Source organism: Vicugna pacos, chromosome 21 (assembly GCF_048564905.1).
Source record: "Vicugna pacos chromosome 21, VicPac4, whole genome shotgun sequence".
Taxonomy (NCBI): Eukaryota; Metazoa; Chordata; class Mammalia; order Artiodactyla; family Camelidae; genus Vicugna; species Vicugna pacos.
This window is the reverse complement of record NC_133007.1, coordinates 14164927-14185395: the sequence shown is the minus strand read 5'-3', so window position 1 is coordinate 14185395 and position 20469 is coordinate 14164927. Positions and strand designations below refer to the sequence as shown.

General features: G+C 36.8%; 1 protein-coding gene across 1 annotated transcript in view; it reads left to right on the top strand.

The window, feature by feature from the left end:
* Positions 1-20469, top strand: part of MROH9 (maestro heat like repeat family member 9) — a 58315-nt gene that overhangs the window by 31470 nt on the left and 6376 nt on the right. Inside the window, exons 10-18 of the mRNA XM_072945882.1 lie at positions 1690-1855; positions 3001-3143; positions 4196-4333; positions 5843-5963; positions 10976-11113; positions 13104-13280; positions 14919-15071; positions 15173-15289; positions 15876-15978. Coding sequence (XP_072801983.1) covers positions 1690-1855; positions 3001-3143; positions 4196-4333; positions 5843-5963; positions 10976-11113; positions 13104-13280; positions 14919-15071; positions 15173-15289; positions 15876-15978 — 1256 coding nt within the window. The remainder of the gene's footprint in view (positions 1-1689; positions 1856-3000; positions 3144-4195; positions 4334-5842; positions 5964-10975; positions 11114-13103; positions 13281-14918; positions 15072-15172; positions 15290-15875; positions 15979-20469) is intronic.

The following is a 20469-nucleotide window of genomic DNA, read 5'->3' as shown; positions in this document are numbered from 1 at the left end:
CAGGATCACAAGAAATACTTAAGAAGAAAGGATGCTAATATGAACTTATGGGACACTATGAATCTAACAGGTATGTTAGAGAGCTTAGTAACTCACATCACTCCATTTCTATAGTCTGTACGTTGGAAGGGAAGGTGTTACTTCTCTACTATTAATGGTGTAAAAGGCAAGAAGTTACATTATAGAAAGGATTCAGGCTTTGGAAACAAACAACGTGAACTGCATCCTAGCCTTGACCCTTACATCCTGTGTGACATCTCACAAGTTTCAAAAAATCCTCGATGCTCAATTTCCTCATCTATGAAATGAGGAAAATTCTTTTTTAACTATAAAGCTGTTACATGAATTAAATTAATGTCTGTGAAAGGGCAATGAAATCAACAAAATGCTAAACCAATTATATGACTGACACTTTATATGAAAAAGAAAAGTTTCCCAACTGAAAGACTGCATTTTCTAGGAAGCTTAAACTCACAAAGTATTTTACTACTTAGAAAACTCCTGGAAACTAAAAATCTTCATAAGACTCAGTGTTTTCTCATTCAGGAAATAAATACCCTCTGTATGTAAAGGATTACCAGTCTCCAAGTATTTTGTTGAGATATAAGATAAAAGCTGCCAATGAATCCAGTACAAGCAGTATGTAATGAGGAGGTACAGAAAGCAAGCATGATTAGAACTGGGTGAACTCAATATGAAATAGTTACCAGCAGGTCTTGTGCAATAGTAAGTGAGGATTGAGGTAGAAAAGACTGGGATATGTAGGGAAGCTTAAAGAGAGAAGGAGAAAGATCTGATCAGCCGGAAGGTATGATTAAGAGGTTAAGGGAATGAGACAGGGCATGTGAGATTTGATGTCCATGTGGTTCTAAGTATGGTTCTATGAATAAGCCCTGCAAGCAGGAGCAGTTGAGTAACTGTTCTAAAGAGCTGGGTATGTCCATGTGACGGGGGACCAGGCCCCCATATTAGAACCTAAATACAGACAGACAAGCAACAGGGTTCAGAATCCAGCATGGATTGACATGGTGTCAAGAATATACCAGCGCACAGGTGTGTAGCAGTTTTTAAGATAAGCAACAGAAAGAATAATTTTGAAGAGTGGCAGGTACATAAGGAAAGGAGCTAGGAAACTGGAGATTGAGAAGCCAGGATTCTCATCACAACTCTGTCATTAATTAAACGTGTGACATCTGGAAAAATGGCTTAGTTTTTAATTTTCTAATTTTAAGTTACGTAGTTTTTTATTCAGTTAGGCTTTTACCAATTTATTTTTTAATTTATATATTTATTTACATATTAATTTATATTTCCATGCCACTTTTAAAATATTCTATTATCCCTGGACAAACAAGGTAACAAGGTGGGAGGAAAGAGTATGGGGTACAGAAAGCTGATCAGTTCTTGACATTGAGCTAAACAGGTATTTTAAAAGTAGTAGGAAATGAACCTGCAGGCTTACAGACTGTATTTTCCATAAGATTTGACCAAAATTCTTCCTCTGTTTTCAAGGGCCAGAAACTTAATTGGATCATTTGCAGATGGGAATATCAGTTTGTTTTGGACTTATCTGCAGTGTCTTTGCTATATAAGGGTGTAAAACCAAGACTGCCTGACTCATGTCACAAGGTTGGGTAGGAAACGAAAAACTAATGATTCTCATGTTCGGGGTGGGGGCTGTATTCGCAGCACTTTGATACTGATGTGGCATGCAGCCGGTTCTGAGTCAAGTGTGGCCCCTCACGTACTGAAGACAATCTTGCTGATACTGAAAGGAAAGCCTGGGGAAATGCAGGAGAGAAAAAAGGAAAGAAAACGTTTCTCTCTCGACATTACTAACATGATGCCTGTGGCGGTAAATAATCCAATGAGTGTTTCCTTTTTCTCATATTGTTTTCTTAATCATGAAAATCCCTACCTGCCCACAGACACAGACATGCTTCCTTGACACAGTCTGGCTCTCATTCATTCATTCATTCAACACATATTTATTGAATGCCTGCTATGAGCCACATTTCGATCATGAAGCTTATATTCTGTTAAGAGACACAGACAATGAACCAAAAAAAGGTGTCATATGTCAGATGATATAAAGCTCAGAAGAGATATAAAGTGGTGTGGGGGAATGAAAGTGACGGGGAGAGTGTAGGTAAATTGGTCAGAGCCGATCTCTGCTGCAGTGACATCTAATCAGAGACCTGAATGAGGTGCGGGAGTGATCCTTGCAGATATCTGGGCAAGAGAGTTGTAGACAGAGGGAAGGGCAACAGCCATGCAGTGATGGGAGCCTGCCTAGTATGTCAGTGAATGCAAGGAGACCAAAACATGGGAAGAGAACTGAGCAAGGGTGAAAGTATAGGAGATCATACAGGAGAGGTCGCTACCAGTCGGATCACACAGACTTCACAGGCATGTGAAGACCTGATCTCATTTGTGTCCATCATTATGTATCTCCCAAGAGCCAAAATCGCCACTCCTGGAGTAAATTCAAGTCTCAGAGAAATATAAAAGAAAAAAGTGGATAATGCTGTACAAATGTGAACTGGTGGGATGTAATGTGTTTCTCTGACATAGTGCGTACTGCAGTGGTCAGTGGGCCAAACAATGTCAGTGACCTGGCCTGCCCCTCCTTAAATATCTCACTGCCCTGGACTGCTGAAGCATGGGGAGGACCTGGGTATTGGTAATACTATTCTTTGTGGCCTCATATGAAGGGAGCCTTGGGTGGTGTGCCCTCCTTGGGAATCAGTCATTTGGCAGCCAGGGCTGTAGATTGTGCTCTGGGAGCCAATTGCCATAGAATGCTTGGTACAGCTCCTGTTTCAAAATGGACTTAGTAACTGTTGCTGAATGAATGAATGCACCTGCATACTTCAGGCTTCCTTCAAGGAGGTTGGGAGAGAGGTTGCAGAGTCCCTCCCTTCCCACCCTTCTCACTAATGCCGACTGTGTTTAAAGGGAAATGGTTGCATTCTTGACTCCTTTTTCCTTCCCTTCCAGGCATCCCAGGCCCTGTGCACATTGCTGCCTGTTGGTTGTTACAAGAAAGCAGTGGCCCAGTTTTTCCCCCAGCTTTTGATGGCCCTCATGCTTCAACTCTTTTACAGCAGCAACCTGAGACTGTTGACAGAGGACAGGCCTTTGTGAGAAAGTAGTGGTTATGTCAGACTGAATAAGAAATGTTCTTCTAGCTGTCAAATTGTTCTACTCTTTTGGGTTCATGTAGAAATCTTTATACTCCCACATGCAGTATATTCAATTATTATAGTTTTCTCTCCTCTGAAGGGTAGATGCCTTCAGAAAAGTGACTTTCCTAAGTACCTAGAAGTTAGCCAGGACCTTCTCTGAGTGAGTGGGTAATGTATAACAGAACTACTTTCACAGAACACAGTTTATTCCTACCCTAAAGGGAGGCCACTACACAGAGAGAGAGCAGGGAGGAGCAGTAGGTCCAAAGCGAGACACATTCTAGCTCTGCCATTTACTCTCATAGTGATCTCTCAGGGTAATTTATGTGTAAGATAAAATAATGTGCACAAATGTGCTTTGTGAACTGTAAAGTCGTTTCGTGGTTGTGATATAATGTGTGGTACCATGCAGTCAGTCTGTCCACATGAGGCAAAGTTCAGCTCTTCTCTTTTACCTGAGAGTACAGTTAGCTTAGCTGCTCTCCAGGAAAATCTGGACCCAACTGTCTGCCGTCCGCCCTTGCCTGATGTGGATTTCTAGGCCAGGCAGAATTCTAAAACACAACCAGGCCCACTAAGATATTTAAGCCACTCTCTGTCTTTCAGGCAGACATACACCAAGTCATCCCAAGTCAATAAGAATGTATTCTATTCATTTAAAGCATCCAAGGAAGAGAATCGACAGGCACCCTTAGCAAGTTTTCACATCTTTTAACATCTTTTGCTAATAAGCTTCAGGAAGTTAATAAACTAATAAGCTGCCCTGTGCTTGTTCCTAGATTTTACATGCTGCAGCTTCAGTTTCACCTCACGTTACTGTACTGTACTGTCAGTCAGGAGAGGTGAAGAGCACTTAGTAGTCTCTTTCCTTTGAAGCATCCCCTTTCCCAAAACCAGCCTCCTGCCCAACATAGAATGAAAAAGCAGGTCACGTGTATTTAGTTACGTAAAGGCCACTGACAGGTGGCAGGTGGCAGGTGATGACTGTGCTGTTCTTTGGGCCTTAGCTATGCCTGCGATGCCCTGAGAGTTCTGCTGAACTGTTCTGGACTACAACAGGTCGATACTGCTCTACAGAGAAAGAACTGCTGGAACCAGTTTTCCCAGGTGCTGTTTCACCATCACGGAGTCTACCTTGTTGCCAAGTAAGAACAGGGGCTTGGCATCGGGTTCTTGGTCTCTTTCCCACCTTCTCCATCTTCCTTCAGCTAAGCTATATGGGAACACAATAATATCCACTCCAACCTCTACGTCTTCCCTAATGATCTGAATTGCCACTTGACTTCTACGTCACTCATTTTGAGGGGTCTTTACTTCAGGGTAGTTCTTCCTTGCCCTGTCCTCTACCTACTGATAGAGATACCAAGTGATACTCCCTCCACAGAACAGAATTCTCCTTCAGACATAGAGAACCAGCGGTCAGTCTGCTTCTTCCTTCCTCTGCCATCAACTGATTCCTGCTCTGCAGGCATCAGACAGTATCAATGTGCTCCCACTTTAAAGATGTCTGATAAAAACCTGTGCTCAATGAGACAAATTTGGGAAAGTGTAATAGAAGAGGACTTTTATTTTTCTCATACCAGAAAGTTTTTTTTTCTAGTTAGCTCATTAGTGAATAGCAAGCTTCTGATTATAAGAATCAGATTTTCTGATCAAGAATTAACATGGTCTTGACAACATAACAGACCATTTGAAATAGTGACTGACTCACAGTGTACAGCCTATGTGGTTTCTGGGTTTTCAGTGCTTTTAAAAATGACATTTTATTTGCACATAGATTTCAAGAACACATTATTTTGTAAAAGTGTAGTATATATGCACCCTGCAGATTAAGTCATTCTATCCCCAGTACCTTAGTACATTTGGATCTTCTTACTCAGAGTGTGAGCCACACACCAGCAGCAACAGCATCACCTGGGAGTCAAACATGCAGAACCTCATGGCCTGCTTCAGACCTACTGAGTCAGAATCTGCATTTTAGCAAGATCCCCAGGTGATCTGTATGCATATTAGAATTTGAGAAGTACTGGTTTAGAATACCAGCCTGGAGTCTTTAAATGCAACCTCTGTAACACCCTCCTTCCTAGTCCTGCCAATCTGATCCAGGCCAGCTTGTCAGGACAACTGTAAGCCTGGCCTGCTCGAGTGTGTTACAGAGAATGGCTCAGTGCATCAGGGCTCACCACCGCTTCTCCTGAGTAACCCAGGACAGCCCCCAACTCTCTCCTTCACCACATCATTCAAAGGAAGGATTTGGCCTAAAACCACAAAGGTGACCTGTGTGGCCACCTTGGATTGCCAAGGTATTTATTTTCTCTCCCTTTGATCAGGCATCAAAGGAAGCTTGCAGTAATAGAGGGCATTCTGTACTGTGACACAAGAGGGAAGAGACAGGAAAGAGGAGTGATGTTAAGGAAAGAGATGTTATCAGTGATCCAAATATATATAATTCCCTAGAGTCTATGTAGAATTCACAATGGGGCTGCAGTTGACCTTGGATTCGGGAATATTCAAGAATATCTTTCTTTGTATTTGGGTCATATAAAATACGAGGATGATGGTTCTCTCTTTTCTACAATTAGCATTTGCTGATGCAGAAAGTGGTTGGTTTTGTTGTTGTTGTTGCTAATTCAGTGTCTTCTTCTCCTTTACAGAACTCTCAGTGAATATAACTTTCCACAATTTCCAGAGACCTTGCACTATCTCTACAAGCTCTCTGTGGAAGGTCCTAGAAGGTCAGAAGACAGTGTCATCATAATAATATTCCTCACTGAAGTGAGTTTTATTGGGAGTTCTCATTCCTTTTCCTTATACAAACTTCAATCAACACTCTTACCCTTTATCTCTTTCTCCGAATATTGATTATCAAGAGTTAAGACAGTGACAGATATGTGAAGTTGAGGGGGTAAGGAGGAGGTGGATCTGGATTAAGAGAGAGTTGTCCCTTTCGACTGCTACGGGAGTTGGCCTCTGCAGTTTTCTAGGGGTGTGGATTTGCACAAACTAGTTATTTTGTAGTACTAGTTTATATATCTCTGCATGCTTATTACAGTATATAAGGGTAACTGAGTTGACTAAAGTTAGTAGGTAACACCTGAGATCTAAATGATACTTCAGACTGGGGAAAAAAAGGAATGGGCTAAAAGGGTAAAATGAAAATGTGGAACTATATTACTTTGTATATGAATATTACACCGTATCTTGGAATGTCACACCAGAGTCAAGCAAATTGAGGCAGTTCTTTTGCTTAAAAAAGGCATGTATAAAGTTTCATAAATTGAAATCATCTCAGTCAAATCTAATTTTTCTATAAAAGTAATGTATAATAAGCAAGTATTGATCTAAGACATGATGCCAAATATTTTCAAAAGTTTGACATGTTGTCAAACATAGCAAAACTGTTAATAAACTACAAAAGACATACCCATACACTATACTATATACTTCTAAAGCTTGCAGGATACAGGAATCAGTTTAACCAAACATTGCAGTAGCAAATCACCAATACTTTTCAAACTTGCTTAATCCATTTGAATCTCTCATTAATTTTATTATGTGACTCATTATTTTTATTGCACTGTCTTTCAAATTGGTCTAAATATGACATACTTAATCCCTCCAATAAAATGACACATTAGAAGGAATTTACAGACTACATAATATTTGATTAAGCATCATGAATGTGGCTGATGATGTTCAGTGAGACCTAGCTGTTTGCATCCTCATGAATGTAGTGCTTACTGCTATTGGAGATGGCATGCCTGTCCTGCCAAGAGCTCAGACATGACCACATTCTTTCACCACCTTCTCTAACTGGAACTTATGAGAAATTGTCAACTTTCTGGATCAACTGTGAGGTCCCTTGGCCTTCAGTTGTTTTGAGCACATAATCTATGTACTTTACCTTATTTAGGTCTCATCAGCCAGTGATACCTAAGGTAGTATTACCAATGCCTATGTCATTTTTTAAATATGTTGCTTCTAGTTTTCTAATATAAACAGCAGTAGAGCTTACATCTTTGTGCCTAAATCTTCTTTCCTTTGGTATTTTAGATCATTTTCTTGTAAGAGGTTCTAAGAATCTGAGATAATAACTAAAGGGTATAAACTTTCTCAAGGCTAAGGATTTTTAATGTCAAACTGATACCTGGAAGACAGTGCCAACGAGTGCTCCCCACACAGCTCGTGGGTGTGCTCACCCCAAGGCACTCTCGTCACCACGGACAATCTTTCCAATTTGAGAGACAGACATGATGTCTTGTGGGTGATTTCATTTGTCCTTATTTTTTAAATTTTTAGAGAGGTTGAACATTTTTAAAATATTATTATTTATAAATTAAAGTTCTGTAATGTGAACAACTTGATCTCTCCTTTACCCATCTACCTGTTATGATCTTAGTGTTTTTCTCAATGAACTGTATGTTTCTCCCCACCACCTTTCCCTCTCCCTCTCTCTCACACACACACACACACACACACACACACACACACTCACACAAAAATCTGTGACTATCAAGTGACATACACACACAGTGCCTTGTACATCCTTAGTGAGATGAATTGCATGAACAAAAAAATCTATAAAGAAATATTTATTTTTCCTCAAGAGGTTTATTAATCTTATATGTTGATATCATAATTTTAAGACTATGGTATACATTATATAGCAGAAAGCAAATAAGTAAATATAGTAATGCTATTAGGCGCCAAGGTTTTCCAGGTAAGAAAAGAAAGTATAAAAGTATAAAAAATTAACATAAACTCTATTATATTAGATTTGAATTGACTGTACCAACATTGTCAAATGAACTCACGACTGAAAAAATAGTACTTCCTAGCTCAAGTAAAGGCCAAGAAGACACGATATTCCAACAGCAGTGCGTACACCCTAGCACTCATTTCTAAAGGTTTCTACATACCATTGCTCACCAAAAGAAATCTTGTCTCATTGAAGAAGTGGCTGAATTCAGGGGGCAAGGAAAATATGAGCCTGGGACATCTAATTTTTCCACAAGCAAAGAAGTGCTCAAAGGTAGATGACTTATTTCAAAAGGACACGAGAGTCAACTTGAAGGGTCTACCAACTAGACAAATTTGAGCATCAAAAGAAATAGTAACTGCAAATAATTATAATATATTGGAAAAAATTTTTAAGGCACAAGGCCTTGGTAGTACTCAAAATTGTAGATCTGGAAAAGAGATAGAGAGACAGAGACAAAAAGATAGATGTCAGCCACTAAATGCAGAAGGAATGCTGGAAGTAGAAAACCACCATTTTGCAAGTCCCTAAGTAATAACTGAATAAAGAAAAAGACACCAATGAATTTTAAAACCACTAAGTGAAAGTTGTGGGAGAACAGAATATTCACATAGCACTAAATTTAGGTTAGTTACTAATTATAAAGGGAAATATGCCTTCACATTTTGATGTGTGGTGATCACTCAAAAACAATTGAACTTGATCCTGTTTGGCCATAACACATTGATAACTGTCTGCTATCATTCCTAATCTACTTCAGTTATCCAATTTACTTTGCCTCATGACTGGGACAAAGCCCAGGCATAAGTAATATAGAAATCAGAGCCTCAAAACATCCTGGTATGCATCCTTAGTTAAGAACCACTGACACACGCTTTCTTCCCTAAGCACAAGACATTATATCTACTAATTTCACTGTTTTTCTGTTTCCCAATTCAATAATCTCTACTATTATCTTTATTATTTCCTCACCCCAATTTTCTTTAGCACTATTTCACTTTTTGCAATATTTTATTTTTCATAATTTCAGGAAACAATCAATTTGTTCATTTTTAACATTTCTTTTTAAGTAAAGTTACACATTAACTTCCAACTATAGTGTATCTATCTTATTATATAAATTTTTATTATTTTTATTGTTTTGTTGTACTCTTTATTGTATTTTGATTTCCTCTGTGGTTTACAATTTCACCACAAATGGACAAGGATTCTCTTAAATTTCCAAGTGCTTATACGCTTTCTCATTTTTTTCCATTTAAATTTTCTTCTTGGTGTCTTCTTTTATTATATATACCATGAGTCATTTTTAAGTGTTTTTAAATGTTTTGCTTTAGGGAAATTATTGATTTTTTTGAACTGGTAATAAATTTTTGTGCAAGTGCTTTGGAACTATGCTGTACCCCAGAAATAAACACAATATTGTAAACTGACTATAATTTAAAAAAAAAAAAGTATGTTCTCTCCTTCCCTCTCACTTTCTCTTGCTCTCACTCTCGCTCTCATTTTCTTGCTCTCCATTTTTCTCTGTACTTGAACTGTCTTAGTAATATTTTTAATTCTTCCATGAAATTGTTTTTTAATTAAACTCATTGTGTTTCTAAGAGATTTTTTTAAATATGTCTATTTTGCCTGCTAGTTATTCAATGAGTAAAAGGCTCATGATAATCGCATCTTCATTTGGCATATTAACTGTTAAACACTAAAACTCCTTAACTTGGCCACCAGGTCCCGGGCCACCTCACCTGCCTGCCCTCCCACCTCACCACCCTCCAGTCTATTTTTCCATTCTGTCACTCTGGCCTCCTTCCATGTGCTCAGACACACCCTGCTTCATCTACTCAGGGCCTTTACCCATAGGTTCTGCTCCTTGGAGATGTGTTCTCCAAATACTCGATCTAGTTAATGACAGCTCTGCATCAAGTCCAAATCTAAGTATACTTTTTATTCTCAATGCAGGCTACACTACACAATCTAAATTCAGCACTCCTTTAAATGTTCGTGTGGTACCTTGTAGCTTTCCTTCCTAGTACTGATCACAGCTAGCAACTCTGTTCTCATGAGAGTAGTATATATACTATTGTGTAGATAGTGTCAGTGTACAGTATCATTCTCTCCAGCTACTCTGTAATCTCCTCAAGGACATGAATTAAGACCGTTTTGCTCACTACCGTGTCCCCATCTGCCAGTACAGTGCTTCACCCATAGTAGGCGTCACCTCAGTGTATATAAATATTCACTGTCAAGGAACTAACCCACCTGATTGCAATCTGGGAGAAGGAGGTAATTTAAATTAGGTCACTCAGTTTCCAACAATGGAGAGAAAAACAAACCAAACTATAATAGGAATAGAAAAGAGTTTTATTCAAGCCCAACTGAGAACTATAACCCAGGAGACAGCCTCTCAGATAACTCTGAAGAACTGCTCTGGAGAAGCATGGTTTTCAGCACAGTTTTATATCTTGTCAGAATAAAGAATATCAAACAAGTCAGGAATGTATTCCTTCAAGGTTTAAAAAAAAAAAAACCAGATCAGCATATGCACAGCAAGTCAGTATGGACTTGGCACCTGGGAAGGGAGTCTTATCATCAAAGGAGGACCAGCACTGGTGTCCCAGGAAGGGAGGCATTTAATCATTAATTTTAACACGGACATTCTTTACTTCTGGTCAGTGTACCCTTTTCTTTAAAATTAAAGCAGATGTACAATTCATGCTTGATAGGCCACAAACAGGCTATTTTAGTTCGCATAAAATTAGAGTTAAATCATAAACCAGGATGACTTCACCATAACTCCATATGTGAAAATTTCTTTCCTCATATATATAAAACAAAGCATGTATTTCCTACTATATCTGATACTTCTCCTTCACTCTGTGAGCACAGAAATACATGTAAAAATGCATGTTAAGTATTTAGTTTCAATGTGATGTGTATCCCTGCTTTACTGAAAATGTCTTGATTCTTATGACTGAAGCAGAAATCATGCTTGGCCATTACTCTGCCTATGAACCTAACTGTCTTCTTTTAGCTTCTCAACAACTTTTTCAAGGACCCATTCCCAGAGGAATTTTTGGTTCTCTTCAGAAACTGGGTCAATGACTCTGATCCTGCAGTTAGCAAACTGAGCCTTCAGAAAATCGCCAGCATGGCACCAGTTATCAATGAGGTATGCGTGTGTGTGATTTGTGTCTGCAGGCACCGTGAAAGTCATAATCTGAGATTTGACATAGCTCAATATCCTTACTGACAAAACATTGGTATTTTTTAGTGTTTGCATATCTAAAACAATATCAAAGCCAGTTGTTTTATCAATAAGAAAACTGGGTTGAATGAAAGGGCTATGTTAAATCAACTTACTGACTTTATCACCTTATTTATAAGTTTTTCCCAGAAAATCATTCATTGCACTCAGAATTTATCAGCATTGCCTACCTGAGTACTCTTACTACAGTCTAAACCACACGTACACAAGTTGTTTTCCACTCCAACATACACACATGCATACATATTAATTCCTTTCTCAGAGCAGTCGCTCAAGCTTCTTCTTCCTTTATACCACTTTTCTCCTTCACCCAATCACATTTTTCTTATTTTTCAATGATCAGCTGAAGTCAAATTTCACTGAATATTCTGCTCTCTAGCAGCCTCGTCCCTTTCAGAGCCACACCAACTATATATATAAGCAACTATATATAGAAGCACTTGCTTATATAATATTTTATATTAATGGTTCTCTACCTGTGACTCTTGAGCCAGCAGCATCAGAATCTCTTGGGAAACTTGTTAAAAATGCAAACTGTCAGGCCCTATCACAGGCCTAGGGAATCAGAAATCCTGGGGGTGGTGCCCACTAATCTGTGTTTTCAAAAGTCATCCATCCAAAACAAAAAGTAAAAAAAAAAAGTCATCCAGCTGATTCTAATACAGTTTAAACTTGAGTCTGCTTATATATATATATATATATATATATATATATCTCCTATATCATTTCCCACTGAGTCATGTGAATACTTCTAGCCTTCCAGGAAGACTGAATCAAAGCATACTCCTATGTTTTGTAATTCTCTTGTAAATTCCAAAGTACCTTGTACAGTGCTGATACTGCAGATGTTCCATAAATTATTACTGATTTAATAATAAATTTAATAATAAATCCTAGTATATCTATTAAGCATAGTCCCTGAAAGCTTAAAGCCTGTCACTGGGCACTCATTTTGCATTTAGAATCAAATGAGCCATGGTTTACTTGCTTTAGATAAGTCATACAAGTCAACAGTATGTACTGTACACACAGAGTTATTGACTGCCATGTCCAGTGCTCTTACCAACATGAATAACAACTGAAGGGCCTGTGTCAAGGTTATCTAGGAGAGTGAGAGCGAATAGCAGGGAGTGATCTGGATTGAGGTTTTAATACCTCTATTGGTAAAGTCTCAATTTTCCAGCCAGATACAAGTGGCCTCTGGCTATTATTTTGGCAAATAGCATTTATTTCTTTTATTTATTTATTTATTTCGAGTCTTTCTTTCTCTTCTTTGGTGTCTCCTTTTCATGTTTTGATTGTCTTATATTCTGTTTGTCTCTGATCTGCAATTGACACCCACGACTTGGCTCAGCAGCTCAGTGGCTTCCATGTCCAAACAGATTAGTCACGTAGTTTAGAGGTTATACTGCCAGTGGTGTGTGCTGGTAAATGTTTAAACAATCAGCTGTCTGGAAATAAGACCAATTTCCCTGGTGTAAGTATTTACACCATGGCTGATTTCAAGCTACCAAAGGGACATCAGTAAACCCAGATTTGGGCAGAGATGCACAGTAGCACATCATTATCTAATACTTCTACCATACAGATACAATACATGTAAATAACCTCAAGGGCATAAAAGAGCAAAATGTAGCAAAGGAAATGGTGATGAGTTTTGAATATTTATTACCATTGTTTTTATTTATTTCTATATTTATAAAATTTAATTTTTAATAGTGACTTTTTAAAAATAATCAGTTGCAAGATTTTTGACAGTTTGATAATTGACTCTTGTAAGCCAGCTCCAGCACACCACTGCATGCTGCCCAAACTCAGAGGTGGCCATACCAAATGCTACCTCAAGTCTCCTTCCAGTTCCCAAATCCCATCATTTTCTTTCTTTCACACATAGATAGAAAATGTCAGCAGCTTATTATTATCCATCGTGGATGCCTTCCTTTCCAAAGACAAGACTGTTGTTATTCGGGCCTTCATGACCCTTCGAAGTCTTCTAGTCAGACTGGACAAGGTGACCTACTCCTCCCTGTGTACCAGAATTGCTTCCAGCTACTGTCCTCTGATGGATCATGTGAGTTACACAGAAATGTGAGATCATTAGTTTTTATCATTCAACTGAAAGCCCCAGCTGAGGCAATGATATTATACCCCAAAATAAGTCAACAGAAGGCAGTCATTTTGTGCAGAGCCATCATTTCTTTTCCAGAGATGATAATATTCATCAGGTAAGCACTATGTTTGTTTGTTTGTTTAAACTATACTATGAGAACCTGGAAAAGTCTGCCCATAAGAAAAAAGAATCAAAGAATAGCCTCTGTTCTTGGATGAAAGAGGAAATGTAGCTTAGTGTCTATGTATTGGTTAACTCTGAATCTGGATGGAATTCCTAGGTTCAAATCCCTGTTCTGCCGCTTACTAGCTATAAAATATTGAGCAGATTATTCAGTCTCTTAGTGCATCAGTTTCCTCATCTATAAAATAGAGTAGCAGGCACATTATTGGTATTAGAGTTGACATGTATAATGCCCCAAATGAATATGTTATTATCATATAAAAATTTAATTAAAAAGTATTTCATCAGAAAGTTATGCATTTTGAAAATTCTCATTTTGTATAGTAAACATGTTCCAGAAAAGTTGGATAACAGAAATATAGTATTTTAATAAACAAGAACATTTTGGTATGCAATGGGAAATCTATTTATTTTTAAAGATTCCTATGATGAGTTGTTTGTGAACCAGAAAATTATTTCACAGTAAATTATCTTGCCCAAATTTATAAGTTCTTAATTATGCAGGTTTCATTGAAGAAAGGCTCAATATTATTTAATTATAGAGAGAAGAAATTTAGTGGCAAAAATGATTTTCATAAGGACATAATGATAATAATAGTAAAAATAATAGTGGCTAGAGTTTATTGAGCATTTACTATGTACCAGGCACTATTCTACAAGATTTACATGGGTGATCTCATATAATTCTCTAAAAAACTTCATTACTGTTATCCAGTTTACATATAAGGAAACTTAACTGAATATTTGGCCAAGTTCATACAGCTAATAAATAGCTGGCATAACCATGTAAAGAATTATTTTCAAAATGAAATCATAAACCTTTTTTAAAAGCTGGAAGGTGATATTATATTTTTTAAAATTACCCTCTTCCTCTGACTCGCAGTTTTTCTCTTCTAGAGTGTTTGTAATCCAATCACCTTCCTTTTGGCATAAATGAGCCCTTGGAAACCTAGAATTACGCCAGCCGGTATGCCAAGAAATCCCATTGGTATTCACTGACAATTCTGCAAAGGCCTCCAGCATTTGAAGACAGTCTCTTTTTTAACAGAAATTATTTCTAAGTTATACATATTTTTACAGGTTATATTTTTAGGATGTTATTAAATATTAACTATTTTCCTAAATTTAAGAAACTCACTTTTCACAAGGGATTTTCCTTAACATAATCTGAATTTGGGTAAGTAAATCTTATTTTAAAATGAAAAGAAGAGCTGACTACTTGGACCCAAGGTGAATCTTTTCTAAAAATAAATGATAAAAATTGTACGTATGTATACATACATATATATATAATATACACATATATATATATTATGAAGTGCATATGTATGTATATATACTATATATAGTATACAGTGTGTGTGTGTGTGTGTGTGTATATCCTCAAATGGGATCTTTTCTGTGTGCATATTTCAGAGTAATGGAGGCATTAGGAGTATGGCCATTCGACACTTTGGTGAGTTACTCAGGGACATGAGTCATTACACATGGATGCTAAATGATGTGGTTTTCAGAGGCTTGGTGCCTCTGATCCTGTTTCTGGAAGATACAGAAGCAAGAGTAGTTAAAGTAAGTCTTGTGATTTTGTTTTTCTCAGTTTTGCAGAGAATCATAATGTTTTATGTAACACTGGATGAACAGGTATTTATTGTCCTTTTTCTACTTCACAGGCATGTAAACATACACTAGGAATCTGTGCCTCAGAATTAAAATGGTCGGCATCATACTTGTTCAATGACGAATATTACAGTTTTGAGCTGGTAGTGCTCAACATCTGTAACAACCTTGTAAGTGATTCCCCAGGGTTTACTACTGTAAGAGTTACAGAAAGAACTTTAAAGGCTATCCAAAGTGATGAAAAGTGTGATGGGCACAAGAGTGGATCTTGGAGAAGGAATGTGAAGAGAGATGATAAATGAGCAGTCACAGCTAGGGCTTGAGACCAGAGAAAATTAAAATTTTCCACTTTCTCTGCCTCAACATTGATCATCTATCTTTTCTTCCTCCAACCCACCTACTTTGAGCAGTGTAAAACTAGGAACAGCATTTCAGATCAGCAAAAGAAAAGCTGGAATTATTTTCCCACGGCCTAATGAGCCAGTTCTCTGAAAACCAGCATGAATTGCAATGACAGACAAATGAAGATGGAAGAATGTTACCCAAAGGTTGGAAACACAAAGTTTGTGTGTCATATAACAAGCTGAATAATACCTGCAAGCAGAAGAGTAAAGTTCACACATAGAAATCCCCAAGTTTTAAACTGGTCTGGATTTGGTGTAAGCAACCAAGTTCTTTTCTTTAGAAGCCTCTCTGGAGAGAGCAAATGTGCTTTTTCAAGAAGTGAGAGAGTATTTTTTTCCATTTTATTCTCAGCTTATTTCTCACGGGAACTACATTACAGATTTAATATCTGATACCTTAGGATACCTGAGGAGCTCCAGAACACATCTGAGGAGAGCATCAGTTATTTTAATAGGTAAGTAAAATTCAATTCTCATTTTCTAATTTGTTTTAAAAGATAAAGAATAGGGTAGCAGCTGGAAATTTTCCTTGAAAAAATTAGGGACTTGGGTACTGCTCAGTGGTAGAGTGCATGTTTAGCATGCACAAGGTTCTGGGTTCAATCCCAGGCACCTCTACTAAAAAAAAAGAAAAGAAAAAGAAAAAATTACAAATGTTCCTTGTTTTGATGGACAGCACTTGTCATGATGATATCTATAATTAGCAGAAGTTAATATGTATGATGAGAATAGAGTTCTATTTTATAATACACAATGAGTGTAGCCATGTGATTAAATTATCATACAAAGTACATTCAACAGGATAAATTCCAAAATTTAAGATGGTGACAAACCACTACTAATTATTCCCTTTCACTGCTTAAAAATCACCACCCAAAGAGTAAGAATAATATTTTTAAATCCCATCTGCAACAAAACATGAACACTTGTAGCCACAAACTGCAACAGAAGAGGAAGAGCTACCAAATCCAATAAAATTTAGAAAAGAAAATGTAGCGTTAGGGAAGTGCAGGAAGATTCTAAAAGAGGACAGCTCAAGTTTTTGACCTTGGACAAACCTGACCAAACAGTTTTTTTCCCACTAGATTCTCACCATGAAGAGCAGAACTAATAATCCTTTATTTTGAATGGCAGGAAGTGAGTTCCCAAGTTGGTGGTGGGATCCTCCCTTGACCCCATTTGGCATCATGGAGTAGTAGGAGCAACAAAGAATGAGGAAATACTGAGTCACATCACATTTGTGCAGAGGAGTCTGTCATTAAGATAGAAAACCAATCAAATTCTGATCAGCACTAGAGCTCACTATCTGTGTTGATTAGAGAGGAGTAAAGAAACACACACACACACACACACACAGAAACCCTTGTATTATAAGACCTTTATTTCAAACCAGAAAGAATTCATGCTACTCTGAATTCTACACTGGAACATTCCACAAATATTCCTCTGTATGTAATACTGCAAGATCAAAAAATAAGTAATTAAAAAAGGAAATGGTATTATCATTCTAAAGAGGTATTTCCAGGTGGGGAAAGAGAGGAAAGAAAGAAGAAAAACAAATTTTAGAAAATGTTTCTACAGAGTAGATAAAAATCATGGTAAATATATCCGTGAATCCAAAACTTTTTAAAATAAAGATCTAAAAAAAAAAAAAGATCTAAAGATACAAGTGCACAGGGACTATATAATGGGATAATGGGAGTACACAAAAAATAAGCTTTCAAAGTATAGGGCAAAAGTATAAGAAAAATATATAGCGATTATAAAAAAGACTACATTGCAACCAATAGAAGAGAAAATACAAACTATGGATAACCCAGTAAAGGACAGAGAGTAAAGGACTGAGAAATGTTAGCAAAATAAAATGTAAACCAGCAAGAAACAGTTTGAAAAATTAGGGCACAATGAAAGATACAAAAGATAGATCAAAGAAGTGTAAATATGCATAAGTAATATCCTTGAAGAAGAAAAATGACAAGTAGAAAAAAGTATTCAAAGACAGAATTTAAGAACTTAAAAAAAATTTGATTAAATATACTGAGAGTAAATAATTTTTCAAGAAACATTTTATAGAGAATTAAGACACTTCTAATAAAGTTACGGAACTTCATAGTTAAAGAATTCTTTGAGGATTTAGGCAAAAAAAAAAAGTCACATATAAGTTACAAAATAAATAAACCTGGCACGAGATTTCTCCACTTCAGTATTCAACTCTAAAATATAGTAGACCAGTGCCTACAAAATCCTAAGTAGAAAAAAATTGTGACTGAAGAATTTTATACTCATCAAAATTACATCCAACTGTAAGGATAATAGGAAAACATTTCCAAAACACAAGAATTCAGAATAAGTTCACTATCATGAATCCTTCTTGAAAATATTATTGATGGATGGATTTCAGCCAACTAAAGAATAAATGGATAAACTATTGCACAAGGACATAGAGTATCTACTTAACTATAGGACTTCCAGGTCCCAAACCATTCCTCACTATTTTTTTTGTTTTGCATTTTTCTGTCCCTCAAAAAACTGCCTCTATGGTCTACATCTCCCAAGCTCCCTTGACAGCTTGCTTCTAGGTTGGTATAGTATTTGATGTTAAAGGAGTATGCTTAATATTTGCTAATAATCTAACAGTGCTATTCACAAATTATCCCATCTAGAGTCCCCAATAAGCCCCCATTGAGAAATACTGATCAATAAGTTCAATGCAATCATAATAAAAATAACAACAGATAATTTCACAGATCTTGATGAGTTGATTCTAAAGGTATGTGGAAGAGCAAAAGACCAAGATATGAAGATATATTATAACTAACAAATTTTAGATAATCTTTGTCTCACTCAAGGAATGACAACCAAGACATGTGAAACAGAATAGAAAGCCTAAAACAGATCCACACATATACAGATACATAATATAGAAATCAGAACTGGGAGAGTACATCAGATCAGAAATGATGGGCTGTCCAGTAAAAGATGCTAGAACAAGGGGAATACACACACACACACACAAATTCCTACCTGACACCCTATACAAAAAGTAATTCTAAAAAAAAAAAAGTAATTCTAGGTGTTGGCAAGTCATGCAGACTGAAGGAAGGAAGACCTATAAAGAAACTTTAAAATATATGCAATATTTCTATGAAGATTTGCAAACATTACTGAGAGACATAAAGAAAATTTAAGTAGAAAGGTGTAAACCATATTTTGGAAAAGAAAATCAAAATTTTAAATGTTCTAATTCTTTCCTAAGTGAGTCTATACATGGAATGAGATACCAATCAAAATATCAATAGGGCCTTTTTTCAAAATTGACATGCTAATTTTAAAATTAATGTAGAAAAGTTACCATGCAAGAATATTCAGGCAAATCTAACCAAAAAAGAATGAGATAGGACTAGCTTTATCAGATACTAATTTAGCTACAGTAATTAAAAACATGTGGAATGAACAGACAGACAAATGGAAGAAAATATCATTCAGAAATAACTGCCAGAACATGCAATATTTTAAAGTGAATCACTGGCTTTAACTAACAGTGGTGAAAATGTGGAGTATTCCTTAAATGGTTTGAGGACACCTGGTGAGCCATGTGGAATTTTTTAAATTATTATATTCCTATTCCACTCTTAACACTAAATAAATTCCAGATGGTCAAAGGCTCAAATGCTAAAAATAAAACTATAATAATAAAATTAGATAAAATAGTATGGAAGAATTTGCTGTATAATCATGGGGTATGTAAGATCTAAGTAAAAGAAAAATCATAAAGACAAGATTGACCAACTATGTAAAAAGTAAACATTTCTGCAAGGCAAAACCACTATAAACAAGAATCAAAAACCAAATTGGAAGAAAATATTTATGACACTTATCACGTATAAAGGGTGAATGAATTCTCACTGTCTAAAGAGTCCTTACAAATCCCTAAGAAAAGACAAACAACTCACTAGAAAAATGGACAAAGTGCATGAAAAGAATTACTTGGCTCATATGCATAAAATTTTCACAGCTTCATCCAAAAAGTGATGCAAATTGAATTGATAAAGTGTTTCCATCCATCAAACTGACAAAGAACAAAAAGGTTTATACCACGCAGTTTTGTCCAGGTTGAAAGAAGTAGGCAATCACTTACATTACTGGGCAGAGTGTAAATTGCTACAATCTCTAAGAACAGTTTGGCAATATTCATCGAAATGTGAAATGCATATTTTTTGACTCAGTAATCTCCTCATAAGAGAATTTATCCTCTGATATATTCACATATGAGAAATGATGTGTGTTACATAGGTATTTATTGCATCAATGGTTTTATAATACCATCATCCCTAGCATGTGGCTTTTTATCCTTGTGTTTTCTTTTTACCTTCAGCATTTTAGCAGGGTTACACCAAGAAAGAAACAAAGTAAAGGGCAAAAGGTGTCACTGGGTCAACCTTACAAAGCTTTACTCAAAGTCCCAACCAGTGATTTATCTTACACTGCCAATGACTAGAACAGTCACAGTGCCACCATCAGTTGCAAGAGATGCTTGGAAATGTGTTGTGTTTTTTTGTTTGTTTGTTTGTTTGTTTTCTAATGGGAAAGAAGGCGACGATGATACTGGATTGACAGCTAGCAGCATGTCACAACTTCCAACATTTAAAATTTAAGAATTTGCTCATAGGTATTTACGTTTCTAATTATTTGATGAGGGGAGGAGATAAAGCTACACTGAGCCTCATTTCTGCCTGGTAGCAGTTGAGCGGAACTGACCAGCAGCCCCGTTCGTGGGTGGAGCTTGCCCTTCCTGTCCCTCAGCTCCCCACCACTACCAGCTGCATTCTTCCACACAGCTGAGATCCCACCCACGTGTGCCACGGTGACATTTTGGTTAATCTGTCATGTTTTTCAGAATCTCAAATTCTGTGTGAAAGTTTGTGACTTTTGGAAACACCATTATC